Source organism: Ictalurus furcatus, chromosome 28 (genome assembly GCF_023375685.1).
Source record: "Ictalurus furcatus strain D&B chromosome 28, Billie_1.0, whole genome shotgun sequence".
NCBI lineage: Eukaryota > Metazoa > Chordata > Actinopteri > Siluriformes > Ictaluridae > Ictalurus > Ictalurus furcatus.
The window spans coordinates 3,127,429-3,145,459 of NC_071282.1; the positions used below are offsets into that span (position 1 = coordinate 3,127,429).

Consider the following 18,031-nt stretch of genomic DNA (forward strand, 5'->3'; position numbering starts at 1 on the left):
CATACTGTTGTAGGGGTAGGACAGGAAATCTTTACACAAAACAACAACAACAACAACAACAGCAATGACAACAACACTGATTACTCTATTCTGTTTACTTGTCAATTTTGAGTGAGGTTTTAGTGGTGAAATCCTACAAAATGAAGACCATGAGTATCAGTGTGAGTTTTAGTTTTAGAATTACAAACAAGAAAGCACACCATTTTACCAAATGCAACCCTAACCCTGAGGTGCAAGTTAGACAACGAGTGTGTGTTTAGCCTACAAAATAAACAACTGTTACTATGTCCTGGCAGTTACAGAGTTAAAAACGAAACCAACTCAAGGGGACACTCAAAATGAAAGTGAAATCTGAACGTGTTTATGCGCAGTCACTCTGAAGAACAGTCGAGGTGAGTAAAAGCTCATGAAGAGCTTGTTTACATGATGATTATGGTTTGATTTACTTTATGATGAAATGTGTGTGTGTGTGTGACTTAGTCATGGTAATCTTAGTAGTATTATGCTTTTGTATTTTTCCCTATCTATGCTCTACTTCCTATCAAACAACCAAACTCTGCACAGCTGTAAGTCTGAACAAAGCGACATTCGACACCGAGCAGGATGTGCTACTGAAAAAACCCAAACAAAAACACCCATGAGCATTATGAAAACAAAAGGCAGACATTTCTAAATCATATTCGGTTGAACAACATACCATTTATTCACACAAGAGCTACATAGGTCTGACGAACAACATTAGAATGATCAAATCAGTATGAGGCGATATGCAACAGGAGACAAATTTGTGTTTTATTTGAGTTTTTTTCAGTGGGGTGAGGTGGGTCATAATGTTTAGACTATTGACTGTATACTCCTACATATCACACATAGCTTTAAAAAAAAAAAAAAAAGTTCAAAACACTGGCTTTAGTAGTGTAGCTTAGCCATTTACAGATGTGACAGCCAATACTGTTTATTAAACGAACCAACACATCTTTATTGGTGTTGCAGGTAAATTACCTAATGTAAGAGAATACGAGTGAATATGAAAGAAATATTAAGGAAAATATATAATTAATTTAACAAAAGAATTGCGAACCTAGAAATGTCTATATTGACCAAATCTAAACATTGGATTTGTATGATAGCATGTCAGACAGAACCTGTAAGAATGGCAAGGGTACCTGTTACATGGTTCCATCTGGGTTTTTTTTTTACCCACCCTATTTAATTTAATGGAAGTGTATAGATTTATATAGACTTTTAACTTGTATGTATGATTCTTGTAGTAATAACCAAACCAGAGAAACAGCCAATTAACATGGCTCACAAGGCGGAGAAGACTAACCAACGTGACCACAATGATAATCAGAAGGAAGAGGACTGGGATTTTCTGGACACAGGCGAAACCCAAGAACAGTGCTCTACTGGTATGAAGTTTTTTTTAAAAACACTTTTTTTTTTTTTTTTGTAATTCGCTATTCTTCCTGTAAATTTTATGACATTAGCATGTGTGGTAGCTATGCGAATGTGTGGTCATAATCAGAACCAATAATATTACAGATTCTTAGTAGTATTACAACTAAATTATGTACTGTAATATACGAATGAATGATACAAATTTGATGTGATACATAGATATTAAATAAATTTATTCACACAAGAGCTACAGAGGTCTGATTAACAACATTAGAATGATCAAATCAGTATGAGGCGATATTCAACCGGATACAAATTTGTGTTTTATTTGAGTTTTTTTTTTCAGTAGGGTGGGGTGGGTCATAATGTTTAGACTATTGACTGCATAATCCTACATATCACACATAACTTTAAAAAAAACAAACAATTACTACAATTACTACACAGACTACAAGGCATGTTTTTAAATGTTTTAAGAGTTTGCTTAACAATATGTAACTATTGCGCCAGATACAGAGTCCAAAGTTTCATGTTCTCTCTTGTCCAACCCGAGTCAAGGGGTTTGTTCCCTTAATTTTTTATTTTAGAAATGTTTTAAAGAAGAAAAAAGAAAAACTTACAGTGGTTGCAAGTGTGCACTCACCAATCACTTTGAAACTCACGCTCAACAGGAATTACGACTGTCAGCAATGAAGTGATTCGGGTTAACCCCAAATTACATACAGGTCAGCTGTTTCTGTAGGATTTTCTTGACATCTTCTTGGTTTCATCCAACTGCTGAAGGCATGGTACACAAAGAACTTACCAAAAGCCTATCGAAAACCTCGGGGTTAACTTGAAAAAGGGGCTGTTCAAAAGAGAGCCCTTTCAAAGGACAGTTTTGCAAGGAAGAGTAAAATAAAATCACCCGAACAGCATGTGTTAAGTGGTTAGCACGTTTGCCTTGCACCTCCGGGGTCGGGGTTTAATTCCATGTTCTTCCCGTGCTTCAGAAGTTTTCTCCCAAAGTCCAAAGACATGCGTTGTATGCTGATTGGCATTTCCAAATTGTCTGTAGTGTGAGACGGTGCCCTGCAACAGGTTGGCACCACGTCCAGGGTGTCTTCTGCCTTGTGCAGATAAGCTCCAGGATACCTGTGACCCTGTATGTGACCCGGTACAGAAAATGTAACCAAAAAGACTATTAATTTTTTCCCCCCTAAAATGTTTCTATCTGTTTTTCATTTGAATTTGGTTGGTTGTTATTGGGTTAATTATATTTATATCACAAAAACTTGCAGATTTAACAGGGGTGTGTAGACCTTTGGTATCCAGTGTAAATAGGCCTAATCTTTTTCATTTGTATTTTTCCTGTTATATTTATGTTTTACTTACTTAATTTACACTTTTAGAACTTAGATGCAAAGAATATGTAAGGTGTTTCCATTATTTCTATCAATTTCCCCCCTCAGATTTAAGGCATATATATATATATATATATATATATATATATATATATATATATATATATATATATATATATATAATTTTCCTGCTTTTTTCTTTTCTTTCATGTTTAATGAACAACTTAACAACATGGTAAATTACCTCATGTAAGAAAATATGAGTGAATATGAAAGAAATATTAAGGAAAATATATAACTGATTTAACAAAAGAATTACAAACCTAGAAATTTCTATGTTGACCAAATCTAAACATACATCATCACTGATGATTCATTGTATTTGAATGATAGCATTTCAGACAGAACCTGTAAGAATGGCAAGGGTACTGGTTACATGGTTCCATCATTTGTTTTTGTTTTTACCCACCCTATTTTATTTAATGGAATTGTATAGATTTATATAGGCTTTTAACTTGTATATATGATTCTTGTAATAACCCAACCAGAGAAACAGCCAAGTAACATGGCTCACACGGAGAATGAGACTAACCAAGGTGACCACAATGATAATGAGAAGGAAGATGAATGGGTAATTATAAACAAAGGTAACGTCCAAGAATAGCACTCTACTGGTATGAAGTTGTTTTTAAAAACAATATATTTTTTGGTAATTCACTATTCTTCCTGTAAATGTTACGACATTAGCATGTGTGGTAGCTATGAAAATGTGTGGTCATTAACAGAACCAATAATATTACAATTCTTAGTAGTAGTATTACAACTAAATTATCTACTGTAATATACGAATGAATGATGCAAATTTCATGTAATGCATAGATATTAAATAAAAGTTTGGATCTAATGGACGGATTCTGGCTGGCTAAATGTGTTTCCAGGAAACAAATATTTCATTCTTTCAACTGGAAAAACAATGAACACGGATACTACCATAATAAAACATCTCAAAGACCAAATACCAGATCTACAGGAAGTGTCTGAAGTGGAGGAGTGTGATTTCATTCTGGTTTTCTGCCCTGTTGTTTCACAAGCTGGAACCGACATTGAAGCAGCAGTGCAAAAGCTCCATAATATTTCAGGTATTCCACTTCTTTTCCAAGTAATTCATTGTGTAGACTGAGTAGACCGAAGCATCTAGAAATCTAGATGATTTATATCAACAGATCAGTAGGTAGGATGTTAGTTATGCATGCTAATGCAAATGAATTGGATTTCAGGAAAATTACGTTTTAGCTACTAGTTTATTAAGTATAATTCTATTACAAGGAAAGGTTTTCCTCTTGAATGTAACACACTAGGAACGGTTTTCGCAATACTACATCCACTTCCAAATGTTACGAAACACAACTTGGACAGGAAGTACGCGCAGGAGTGCCATCTTTATTTAGACTTAAGCAAAGGACATTAAACTTAAACACTTATCCTTTAACTAGGAATGAGGCATAAAGCACTGCACTTAGAACACAACTACGACATGAAACATTCATTTCACTCAGGCATTAAATACTCGTTTCACTCAGGCATTAAATACTCATTTAACTCAGGCATGAACCCTCCTTTAACTCAGGCATGAACACTCCTTTAACTCAGGATGAACACTCCTTTAACTCAGGCATAAACACTACTTTAACTCAGGCATAAACACTCCTTTAACTAAGGCATGAACACTCCTTAAACTCAGGCATAAACACTACTTTAACTCAGGCATAAACACTACTTTAACTCAGGCATAAACACTACCTTAACTCAGGCATGAACACTCCTTTAACTCAGGCATAAACACTACTTTAACTTAGGCATGAACACTCTTTTAACTAAGGCATGAACACCCCTTTAACTAAGGCATGAACACTCACTTAACTAAGGCATAAACACTCCTTTAACTATGGCATGAACACTCACTTAACTAAGGCATAAACACTCAGTTAACTATGGTGTGAACACTCTTTAAACTCTGGCATGAAGATTCTTTTAACTAGAACATGAAACTAGGAACAGGAAACTAGACAGAGCATGGACACATTACTGCTTGGCACCATTATACATTCCATCTTTCCTTTAATCCATCATTACTCTATTGTGCTCTATGCTACACTAATACTGCCCATCGTGCGCAGCAACGCGAGGGGTTTAAATAACCAGTCACATTTACTTTAATTGCTGAAATCTGGTACCATTTCACAACACACCCTCGCACATCCACCAATAACCGAACCGGGTGGGGACAGGACAGGAACCAAAACAAGTGCACATGTCCATGCGCACTTCAAACGTGTGCACGCGCTCTCCAGCCGCTTGTGCACGTCATCACCACAGCGCCCTCTGCTGGCGAGATCGTGACACCAAATAGCAAGATATGGGCTGTCCAGACCATTAGCTGATTTAAACTTGAACCAACTGCAGTGAATGTACTAACCACAGAGTCTGTCTAACAAGCACTAAACTACTGCTGCTCCCTGGTTTATACAGTGGAAATTCGTTTTCTGAGTCAAATATTGTTGTTCATTCTTTGCATTTAAATAGGCGACTAAAAATTCACATTTCCTGTTTGTACACCACAGTCATCTGAAGCTCTGAAGATCTGAAGCTATTCAGTATGAGATATACACAAAAACAGAAGAAATCAGGATGGGGCAAATACTTTTTCACAGCACTATACATAGCCATGCAACTATCCAAGCATTAAAATAATTTTGAAAATTAAACTAATCAAGATTAATATAGAAAAAATATTTTTAACTAAACATGCTTCTGTATCAGTGACCTATATACAGTATGTACAGATTCAAGGAGCACTGAATAAATGAGGCCACAACCACAATGTTTACATCCTACTGCCATTTGTAGATGACATGTATTATATAATAAGAAAATGTCTTCTTTTTTCCCGTTTTTAGACACCAAACCTGCTTTTCTAGTGGTGCTTCATCACACGATTGATCCAGAGTGTGTTGTACCAGACAGCAGCAGAGCCGTAAAGAGAGAGAATATAGTCACAGTGGACTGTTTGTTCCATGAAGATCAGGGATTACTGAAATGCCCTAAGAATGATAAATCATTTGCCACTGTTACGAACCATATACAATCTCTGGTACTTGCATCTTTATTAAGTCTTGCTAAAATTTACAGTTTAAATAGGAAAATTAAAGCATCTGTAAACTAAAAAAAGGTTGATTCTTGAGCTAATAACCCCCCCCATCCCCCCCCGCTCCCCCCCCCCCCCTTATTTAGGTTCCGAGGCAAACCTGTTACATTTGGAATGGAGGTAGTTGCATTTCTCATTCATTTTTATCATCATTGTTCATTTTCAAATATATTGTAGTTTCTAACAGAGGAGAGCTGTGGGCTTTAAGAAAAGAAACTCTATCCTGTAATGTGATTTCATTCTGGTTTTCTGCCCTGTTGTTTCATAATCATGAGCTGGCATAGGAATCTTCTTTGGGATCTATTTCCACTAGTTTAGCAGAAATAAACAGAACATTTGGCCACATTGTGTCACTTACTTGATATGAATTTCTTGTTTATAGAACTATTGTATAAAAGCAACATCACACAAGCAAGAGTGTGGTTCTACTGAATATTGGCATGGCTGTGATGACCTACTGCTCTCACCCTGCGGGCTTGTACCTGTGGCAAACCACAGTGGTGCCAATATTCAGTATAAACGCACTCTTGCTTGTGCAATACTGCTTCATTAAATACCATACTAATGGGTACTACACCACCATAAAGAGAAACTATGTGTTCCTTGCTTTAGAAATCTCTATCTCTATCCTAGAAAGCTCTTTCCTAGGAAAGAGCAATCATAGCAAACTGTTAAAGGAGAGGAATTAGTTTACTTTGGGAATCAAATCATTTTTTTTTTTCCAGAATCAGTGTGGTGCCAGTGGCTCTTTTCACTATCTTCCTTTTCTTCTCTACGTCTTTCATCCATGGAGGTAATGCTATTTACCTTTAATACTGTACTAATATTTGTTGAATTTATAATAAGATAACTAAGAGAATCTAGTTCAGAATGTTCATGAATTATAATAAGCGATGGTGATATAAATTGAATACATACACATTAATTCATAGAATAGGCTTAGCTATAATTACGATAATATATTATATTCAGTTTAATTTTGAAATGATTTTGAGAAAATGAAGAACATTTGAGAAGGGGAATTAAACAAACACTTATTCAAGACCTGCTTATTATGTAGGCCACCAGAGGCACCACAAGTGCTGCTCCATCATTCTTTATCCTTCGTGAAATATCTTGTTGCCACAGTGCCACTAAAGAGCAGAAGGCTTAGAATTCTACTGTCTTTTCCCCCCAAAACTATATACTAAGCATGCCAACAGGTGATTAATAAACATAACACAAACATTTAGGCCACAGGGCTGGGTAATGGTAATGTTGAACCCATGTACAAAAGAGCATGCAAGCTGTTACTCTCCCCTGCCCAAGACACGTGTATATCAAGTAATGATATTGTTCCATATATATAACGTTATATACAGGAAATCAAACCTTTTCTTCTTTTAACAGGGCGAAGAGAAGACACAAGAACGTGAGTACTGTATAAAGCCTTTAAGTATCTATGGATTGCTTGACTGGATGAGTAATATAAAGAGTAATAGATGGTTGAAAATCTGTTTTTATAGCTGCTAGAAAAACAGATTTTCAACCATCTATTACTCTTTATGTTATGACTCTTTATGTCACTGGTAGAGGGGTGTCAAACTCAGTTTGCTGAAAGGGACACATTGTTTTTATTAAAATGGTTCATTCATATAGCGCCTTTCCAGAGCTCAAGGACGCTTCACAATAGTAATACAGTAATACATAAACATAAATGGACTGATGAACAATGAACAATCGTGGACAGACACATCGTACAATCAGTGAAGGCAATTACATAGAAGCACATTAATACAAATAACACTGAGAAAGCAGATAAGTTTTAAGTTTAGATTTAAACTCGGAGATCCACGTGATGCTGCGAAGAGTCAGAGGGCGGGACTTCCAGATTTTGGGCGCTAGTATGCTGAATGACCTTCAGAGCGACTTACAGAACTGCTTTGAAGATCCTATTAATAAATACATCCTGATACTGCTTCAGTAGGTCACAGACTAATAACACCATCGTCTTTAAAAAATACTCTGTTGTTAAATAATTTTTAAAATCTTTTCTACAGGAAACATAGCACATGTGTTTCCAGGAAACAAATATTTCATTCTTTCAACTGGAAAAACAATGAACATGGATACTACCATAATAAAACATCTCAAAGACCAAATACCAGATCTACAGGAAGTGTCTGCAGTGGAGGAGAGTGATTTCATTCTGGTTTTCTGCCCTGTTGTTTCACGAACTGGAACCGACATTGAAGCAGCAGTGCAAAAGCTCCGTACTATTTCAGGTATTCCACTTCTTTTCCAAGTAATTCATTGTGTAGACTGAGTAGACTGAAGCATCTAGAAATCTAGATGATTTATATCAACAGATCAGTAGCTAGGATGTTAGTTATGCATGCTAATGCAAATGAATTGGATTTCAGGAAAATAATTTTAGCTACTAGTTTATTAAGTAGAATTCTATTACAAGGAAAGCTTTTCCTCTTGAATGTAACACACTAGGAACTGTTTTCACAATACTATATCCACTTCCAAATAGCAAGATATGGGATGCCCAGACCATTAGCTGATTTAAACTTGAACCAATTGCAGTGAATGTACTAGCCACAGAGTCTGTCTAACAAGAACTAAACTACTGCTGCTCTCTGGTTTATACAGTGGAAATTTGTTTTCTGAGTCAAATATTGTTGTTCATTCTATGCATTTTAATAGGTGACTAAAAATTCACATTTCCTGTTTGTACACCACAGTCATCTGAAGCTCTGAAGATCTGAAGCTATTTAGTATGAGATATACACAAAAACAGAAGAAATCAGGATGGGGCAAATACTTTTTCACAGCACTATACATAGCCATGCAACTATCCAAGCATTAAAATCATTTTGAAAAGTAAACTAATCAAGATTAATATAGAATTTTTTTTTTTAACCAAACAAGCTTCTCTACCAGTGCCGTATATACAGTACGTACAGGAGCATTGAATAAATGAGGCCACAACCACAATGTTTACATCCTACTGTCATTTATAGATGACATCTATTATATAATGAGTAAATGTCTTGTTTTTTCCCCTGTTTTTAGTCACCAAACCTGCTTTTCTAGTGGTGCTTCATCACACGTTTGATCCAGAGTGTGTTGTACCAGACAGCAGCAGAGCCGTAAAGAGAGAGAATACAGTCACAGTGGACTGTTTGTTCCATGAAGATCAGGGATTACTGAAATGCCCTAAGAATGATAAATCATTTGCCACTGTTACGAACCATATACAACCTCCGGTACTTGCTTCTTTGTTAACTCTCGCTAAAATTTACAGTTTAAATAGGAAAATTAAAGCATCTGTAAACTAAAAAAAAGGTTGATTCTTGTGCTAATAATCCCCCCCTTTTTTCCTTATTTAGGTGCCAAGACAAACCTTATTCAGTCTAAATATAGGTAGTTGCATTTCTCATTCATTTTTAATCATTACTGTTCATTTTCAAATATATTGTAGTTTCTAACAGAAGAGAGCTGTGGGCTTTAAAAAAGAAACTCTATCCTGTAATGTGAGTGTGTAACCCTAACCCTTAATTCTGGTTTTCTGCCCTGTTGTTTCATAATCAGGAGCTGGTATGGCAGCATTGCAGACTATCTCAAAAAATGTGAATATGGTGGAAAAGTTCATTTTTTCCGTAACTGAATTAAAAAAATGAAACTTTCATATATATTCTAGATTCATTAAAAATAAAGTGAAAATTTTCAAGCCTTTTGTTTTGCTTCAATCTTGATGATTATGGCTAACAGCTTGTGGAAACCTAAAATCCAGTACCTCAAAATATTAGAACATTTTTTTTTTATTTTCCACAGTATTCACATTTTTTTATTTTCCACAGTATTCACATTTTTTTATGTTCCACGATATTCACATTTTTTGAGATGCACTAGTATATTGAGCATATACTAATGCATATGCCATAAAAACAAGTGTGTAACTTCTTTGGGATCTATTTCCACTAGTTTAACAGAAATAAACAGAACATTTGGCCGCATTGTGTCCAAAATGTCACTTACTTGATATGAATTTCTTGTTTATGGAACTATTGTATAAAAGCAACATCACACAAGCAAGAGTGTGGTTCTACTGAATATTGGCATGGCTGTGATGACCTACTGCTCTCACCCTGCGGGCTTGTACCTGTGGCAAACCACAGCCGTGCCAATATTCAGTATAAACGCACTCTTGCTTGTGCAATACTGCTTCATTAAATACCATACTAATGGGTACTACACCACCATGAAGAGAAACTATGTGTTCCTTGCTTTAGAAATCTCTATCCTGTTCGTCAAAGAACTAGGAAAGAGCAATCATAGCAAACTGTTAAAGCAGAGGAATCAGTTTACTTTGAGAATCAAATAATGTTGTTGGGTTTTTTTTCAGCATCACTGGGCCAGTGGACCTATTCACTACTACCTTCCTTTCCTTCTCTAAGTATTCCATTCATGCAGGTAATGATGTTTGGCTTTAATACTGTACTAATATTTGTTGAATTAATAATAAGATAACTGAACAAATCTAGTTCAGAATGTTCATGAATTATAATAAGCGATGGTGATATAAATTGAGTACATACAAATTAATTAATAGAATAGGCTTAGCTATAATTACGATAATATATTATATTCAGTTTAATTTTGAAATGATTTTGAGAAAATGAAGAACATTTGAGAAGGGGAATTAAACAAACACTTATTCAAGACCTGCTTATTATGTAGGCTACCAGAGGCACCGCAAGTGCTGCTCCATCACTCTTTATCCTTCGTGAAATATCTTGTTGCCACAGTGCCACTAAAGAGCAGAAGGCTTAGAATTCTACTGTTCCCCCCCCCCCCCCCAAAACTATATACCAAACATGCCAATAGGTGATTAATAAACATAACACAAACATTTAGGCCACAGGGCTGGGTAATGGTAATGTTGAACCCATGTACAAAAGAGCATGCAAGCTGTTACTCTCCCCTGCCCAAGACACGTGTATATCAAATAATGATATTGTTCCATATATAACGTTATATACAGGAAATCAAACCTTTTCCTCTTTTAACAGGGCGAAGAGAAGACACAAGAACGTGAGTACTGTATAAAGGCTTTAAGTATCTGTGGATTGCTTGACTGGATGAGTAATATAAAGAGTAATAGATGGTTGAAAATCTGTTTTTATAGCTGCTAGAAAAACAGATTTTCAACCATCTATTACTCTTTATGTTATGACTCTTTATGTCACTGGTAGAGGGGTGTCAAACTCAGTTTGCTGAAAGGGACACATTGTTTTTATTAAAATGGTTCATTCATATAGCGCCTTTCCAGAGCTCAAGGACACTTCACAATAGTAATACAGTAATACATAAACATAAATGGACTGATGAACAATGAACAATCGTGGACAGACACATCGTACAATCAGTGAAGGCAATTACATAGAAGCACATTAATACAAATAACACTGAGAAAGCAGATAAGTTTTAAGTTTAGATTTAAACTCGGAGATCCACGTGATGCTGCGAAGAGTCAGAGGGCGGGACTTCCAGATTTTGGGCGCTAGTATGCTGAATGACCTTCAGAGCGACTTACAGAACTGCTTTGAAGATCCTATTAATAAATACATCCTGATACTGCTTCAGTAGGTCACAGACTAATAACACCATCAGTCTTAAAAAAATACTCTGTTGTTAAATAATTTTTAAAATCTTTTCCACAGGAAACATAGCACATGTGTTTCCAGGAAACAAATATTTCATTCTTTCAACTGGAAAAACAATGAACATGGATGCTACCATAATAAAACATCTCAAAGACCAAATACCAGATCTACAGGAAGTGTCTGCAGTGGAGGAGAGTGATTTCATTCTGGTTTTCTGCCCTGTTGTTTCACGAGCTGGAACCGACATTGAAGCAGCAGTGCAAAAGCTCCATAATATTTCAGGTATTCCACTTCTTTTCCAATTAATTCATTGTGTAGACTGAGTAGACCCGAAGCATCTAGAAATCTAGATGATTTATATCAACAGATCAGTAGCTAGGATGTTAGTTATGCATGCTAATGCAAATGAATTGGATTTCTGGAAAATTACATTTTAGCTACTAGTTTATTAAGTAGAATTCTATTACAAGGAAAGGTTTTCCTCTTGATTGTAACACACTAGGAACTGTTCTCGCAATACTACATCCACTTCCAAATAGCAAGATATGGGATGCCCAGACCATTAGCTGATTTAAACTTGAACCAATTGCAGTGAATGTACTAGCCACAGAGTCTGTCCAACAAGCACTAAACTACTGCTGCTCTCTGGTTTATACAGTGGAAATTCGTTTTCTGAGTCAAATATTGTTGTTCATTCTATGCATTTTAATAGGTGACTAAAAATTCACATTTCCTGTTTGTACACCACAGTCATCTGAAGCTCTGAAGATCTGAAGCTATTTAGTATGAGATATACACAAAAACAGAAGAAATCAGGATGGGGCAAATACTTTTTCACAGCACTATACATAGCCATGCAACTATCCAAGCATTAAAATCATTTTGAAAAGTAAACTAATCAAGATTAATATAGAATTTTTTTTTTTTAACCAAACAAGCTTCTCTACCAGTGCCGTATATACAGTACGTACAGGAGCATTGAATAAATGAGGCCACAGCCACAATGTTTACATCCTACTGTCATTTATATATGACATCTATTATATAATGAGTAAATGTCTTGTTTTTTCCCCTGTTTTTAGTCACCAAACCTGCTTTTCTAGTGGTGCTTCATCACACGTTTGATCCAGAGTGTGTTGTACCAGACAGCAGCAGAGCCGTAAAGAGAGAGAATACAGTCACAGTGGACTGTCTGATCCATGAAGATCAGGGATTACTGAAATGCCCTAAGAATGATAAATCATTTGCCACTGTTACGAACCATATACCACCTCCGGTACTTGCTTCTTTGTTAACTCTCGCTAAAATTTACAGTTTAAATAGGAAAATTAAAGCATCTGTAAACTAAAAAAAAGGTTGATTCTTGTGCTAATAATCCCCCCTTTTTTCCTTATTTAGGTGCCAAGACAAACCTTATTCATTCTAAATATAGGTAGTTGCATTTCTCATTCATTTTTAATCATTACTGTTCATTTTCAAATATATTGTAGTTTCTAACAGAAGAGAGCTGTGGGCTTTAAAATAGAAACTCTATCCTGTAATGTGAGTGTGTAACCCTAACCCTTAATTCTGGTTTTCTGCCCTGTTGTTTCATAATCAGGAGCTGGTATGGAAGCACTGCAGACTATCATTGATTATATAGGTATTTGCATTCTTTTCCAAATAATTTATGATCTACAGGTGCATCTAAAAAAATGTGAATATGGTGGAAAAGTTCATTTTTTCCGTAACTGAATTAAAAAAGTGAAACTTTCATATATATTCTAGATTCAGTAAACATAAAGTGAAATATTTCAAGCTTTTTGTTTTGCTTCAATCTTGATGATTATGGCTAACAGCTTGTGGAAACCTAAAATCCAGTACCTCAAAATATTAGAACATTTTTTTAAATTATTTTCCACAGTATTCACATTTTTTTAATTTTCCACAATATTCACATTTTTTTTTATTTTCCATGATATTCATTTTTTTGAGATGCACTAGTATATTGAGCATATACTAATGCATATGCCATAAAAACAAGTGTGTAACTTCTTTGGGATCTATTTCCACTAGTTTAACAGAAATAAACAGAACATTTGGCTGCATTGTGTCCAAAATTTCACTTACTTGATATGAATTTCTTGTTTATGGAACTATTGTATAAAAGCAACATCACACAAGCAAGAGTGTGGTTCTACTGAATATTGGCATGGCTGTGATGACCTACTGCTCTCACCCTGCGGGCTTGTACCTGTGGCAAACCACAGCCATGCCAATATTCAGTATAAACACACTCTTGCTTGTGCAATACTGCTTCGTTAAATACCATACTAATGGGTACTACACCACCATAAAGAGAAACTATGTGTTCCTTGCTTTAGAAATCTCTATCCTGTTCGTCAAAGAACTAGGAAAGAGCAATCATAGCAAACTGTTAAAGCAGAGGAATCAGTTTACTTTGAGAATCAAATAATGTTGTTGGGTTTTTTTTCAGCATCACTGTGCCAGTGGACCTATTCACTACTACCTTCCTTTCCTTCTCTAAGTATTCAATTCATGCAGGTAATAATGTTTGGCTTTAATACTGTACTAATATTTGTTGAATTTATAATAAGATAACTAAAAGAATCTAGTTCAGAATGTTCATGAATTATAATAAGCGATGGTAATATAAATTGAATACATACAAATTAATTAATAGAATAGGCTTAGCTATAATTATAATAATATCTCATATTCAGTTTAATTTTGAAATGATTTTGAGAAAATGAAGAACATTTGAGAAGGGGAATTAAGCAAACACTTATTCAAGACTTGCTTATTATGTAGGCCACCAGAGGCACCGCAAGTGCTGCTCCATCACTCTTTATCCTTCGTGAAATATCTTGTTGCCACAGTGCCACTAAAGAGCAGAAGGCTTAGAATTCTACTGTTTTTTTTTCAAAACTATATACTAAAAGAGCATGCAAGCTGTTACTCTCCCCTGCCCAAGACACGTGTATATCAAGTAATGATATTGTTCCATATATAACGTCCTATACAGGAAATCAAACCTTTTCCTCTTTTAACAGGGCGAAGAGAAGACACAAGAACGTGAGTACTGTATAAAGGCTTTAAGTATCTATGGATTGCTTGACTGGATGAGTAATATAAGATAATAAGTAATAGAAGAACAAATAGAGAGACAGAGTCAGAAAGTAGTAGGTCATTAACGGCCCACACAAGGGCAGCCAATAACATCACGAATGAAACCTTTAAACAGCTGGTTATTTTTTAGAACTTATTTTCTGGTTTAGAATTGTTGGTGTTATCTGACAATTTAGATGCATACATAGAAATATAGCTAGTGTTTTGAAGTAGTCTGGCAGCAACTTGTCCTTCAAGTTTCTCAAACTATCATTCCTATATTTGGATAATGTATCTTAAGATATTAGTTATATGTTAAATGGGTATTTTCTTATCTTTACAGTAGCGTATGTATGATGAAGCATACAGTTTGAACCCTTTTAGCTTTCAAGTTAGCAGGTGCTGCTAGTTTTAGGTTCCAGTTTTGCTTTTGGAAAAAAAAAGAGGCTTGTGGTACTTCTGCTTCCACTTTCCTGTAATTCGAACACTGCTTTTAGTCCTGTATAAATACAAGGAGCCGTTACATTCAAAGATTACCTTTCTAGTGTATAGCGTAAATTATTATTTATTTATGATTTTAATAGTAAGGAAAAAAGAAAAGTGGAGTAATTCTACTTATATGCCATTTGTTTGCAAATCAAATGCAGAAATTTTTATTTATTTGTAATAATGTTTCCATAGCCGAACTGAGGCTGGTGCTGCTGGGGAGGACGGGGTCTGGGAAGAGTGCAGCAGGAAACACCATCCTGGGCAGAGAGGAGAGGAACCAGGCTGCTACATCTACAGATACATCTACATCCACCCAGCAGAGCGAGAGCACACAGGGGAAGGTGGCTGGGAGGAAGGTGACTGTGGTGGACACTCCTGACTGGTTCTCTCCCGGACTCTCTGTGGAGAAGCTGAGACAGGACGTGGGACTCTGTCTGTCTGCTCCAGGACCCCACGCCTTCCTCCTGGTCATACCTGTAAAGCAGCCTACAGGAGAGGAGAGAGGGATGCTGGAGAAAATGGAGGAGATGTTTGGAGAGGGATGTTGGAGAAACACAATGATCATATTCAGTGTTACTGATGAGCTTCAGAAGAAGAACATTGAGGAGTTTATCCAATCAGGAAACCAGGAGGTCCAGAAACTTGTAGAGAAATGTGGGAACAGGTTTCACTGTCTCAACATTAAGGAGAGCGGAGATGGTTCTCAGGTCTCAGAGCTGCTGGAGGAGATAGAGAAGATGGTGGAAGAAGAGAAGAATGAGTTGACAAAGAGAGAACTCGAGAAGGAGCTGAAAGGAGATTGTACAGCGAAGGACAGAGAAGGACGAAAATGTGAAGAAGCTGAAAGAAAAGAGAGAGAGGGAGAGGAGAGAGATTTGGAGGAGAGGCACCAACAGGAGATGGAGGAGATCAGGGAGGTGTATGAAGGAGAGGCCAGGATGGGGGCAGAAGGTGGTAGAAAGAAGCAGGGTGAAGCAATATTGTTGTAAGAGATTGAAAGAATGATCGTGCAGGCAAAAGGAAAATCAAGGGAAGAGAACAAAATGAAAAAGAAACAGAGTGAGGCAAACGTCATAAAATGCTTGCTGCAGGAATTCTGGAAATACATTTTGACCCTAAAATACGAAGATGCATGAAAGAGTTCAGCAGATAGAGAAGATGAAGTTGGTGATACATAAGCATAATCTCAAAGAACCAGACAACTTTCAATAGGCAGAAAGAATAAATAGCAATATTAAGTTACAAAAAAGAGTTCAAATATTATTTCTCATAATATTCTTATATGTATAGTGTATCATGTATATGATTGACTCAATCTTGTTCCTTCTGTCCATAATCTTCTAATGTAATAGTAAATCATGTAGAAATGTATAATTACAGCAGAGAAGCATGGAAGTTGGGATTATTAATTAGACAGTACACATATGTGTTTGAGACTCAGAGATAATTTCTAGGTGGCATACAGGTGAAATCAAGAATGCTCTGTTTTTTTAATCTTTATATATAATCTTTATCTATAACACATTTAGCTGTTATGTTGTGAAATGTTGCATGTATTGCTGATATGATTACTATCTGTACTTTTGCGAATAGACTATGCATGAGTCTCCTTTGGTTTGCTTGTGTTCTGAGTCATAATAAAAATGAAAGCATGTTTTATATCCCATTTGATCTGTGAATGGTAACTTCTTCTAAATGTTTGGACCGATGAATACTGTCATAACAAACCTTTGTCCTGTACTGTCATATCACATCAAAAACCAGTGACTACAATTCCCATCCTGCACTGCGGCCTACAAACATGGCCGTCATGGACCGCAATTCCCAGAACACATCTTCTCCGTAGTTCTAATCACACACACCTGTTACCAATCTCATACACACTCACCCCACAGCATACAGAGACTGTTTCAACACAATGACTTTGCGAAGTATTACGCTCAGTTACTTAGTCTCTGGCATTATTACAAGCCTATGGATATATAAACAGAAAGATTTCATCTGTTATCACTGAACATTACATTAAAATAAATAAATAAATTTTAAAAACTTTACCGTCTCAACAGTCAAGAGGTCAAAAGGACCAGAGAACACCTAAACAGATGACGGGTGAGTGCAAAAAACAATATATTTAATTTGCATGGGTCGATAATGTATTAAACTGATGATGGAATGATTTACAGTGGGGGGAAATTATTGATGTATTGGACGCACCAACATTTCTTTCAGTAAATATATTTCTAATGAGGTTAATCACATGAAATTTTCACCAGACATCAGTATTGACTCACGAAATCTGGAAATATAAAGAATTCACAACATTAAAGTCCATAAATAAAGTTATGTGTAATAAAGTGGAACGACACAGGAAAAAAGTAATGAACACGCTAACTGAAACATATTTAATACTTAGTGGAGAAGCCTTTGTTTGTAACGACAGCTTCGAGATGCTTCCTGTATGAAGAAATTAATCTACTGTGGTATTCAGGTGTGATGTCTTTCTAATAACGATAACGTCACAGCTTCATCTCCTGACATAGAGGACAGGACACCAGTTTCAATGTTGATCGATATACGTACAAGAACAGCATCCAGTCATCAATTCAGAATCCAGATCCTCTAGATAAAGTGCATATAGAAGAACAGTGAAGTGAGTACAGTGAGTACTGAGATCAGGCTGTGAGAGCATCAAAAATGAGATTCAAAATGAAAGTGAAATATGTCTTTGCTCTCGCGCAATGCTTTGTGGTTAGCATATGCTTATTTTTAGAGGTTGAAACGGTGTTTGCTTCTGCAGTGTGTGTGCTTATGTGTGTATGTGTTGTACTTTC

At 35.9% G+C, this 18,031-nt stretch overlaps 1 protein-coding gene across 2 annotated transcripts; it reads left to right on the forward strand.

The window, feature by feature from the left end:
• Window positions 1–285: 285 nt before the first annotated feature.
• On the forward strand, window positions 286–16,866 carry LOC128603683 (uncharacterized). 2 transcript variants are annotated; one of them, XM_053618298.1, is made up of 20 exons: window positions 286–392; window positions 1,272–1,412; window positions 3,293–3,391; window positions 3,683–3,883; window positions 5,702–5,895; window positions 6,036–6,069; window positions 6,675–6,742; window positions 7,339–7,360; window positions 7,989–8,213; window positions 9,010–9,203; window positions 9,327–9,360; window positions 10,343–10,410; window positions 11,010–11,031; window positions 11,661–11,885; window positions 12,686–12,879; window positions 13,002–13,035; window positions 13,204–13,245; window positions 14,080–14,147; window positions 14,657–14,678; window positions 15,393–16,866. In XM_053618298.1, the coding sequence occupies exons 2-20, from the start codon at window positions 1,304–1,306 to the stop codon at window positions 16,187–16,189; spliced, it is 2,652 nt and encodes an 883-aa protein (XP_053474273.1). In that variant the 5' UTR covers window positions 286–392; window positions 1,272–1,303; the 3' UTR covers window positions 16,190–16,866. The 2 variants fall into 2 exon arrangements, with proteins under 2 accessions (XP_053474273.1, XP_053474274.1); XM_053618299.1 differs by lacking the exons at window positions 3,293–3,391; window positions 3,683–3,883.
• The last annotated feature ends 1,165 nt before the right edge of the window (window positions 16,867–18,031 follow it).

Coding starts and splice junctions, on each gene's coding strand:
- LOC128603683 (XM_053618298.1), top strand. CDS start 1,304: ATGGCTCACAAGGCGGAGAAGACTAACCAACGTGACCACAATGATAAT. Junction 3,392..3,682: donor ATGGGTAATTATAAACAAAG/GTAACGTCCAAG, acceptor ATGTGTTTCCAG/GAAACAAATATTTCATTCTT. Junction 8,214..9,009: donor AAAGCTCCGTACTATTTCAG/GTATTCCACTTC, acceptor CCCTGTTTTTAG/TCACCAAACCTGCTTTTCTA.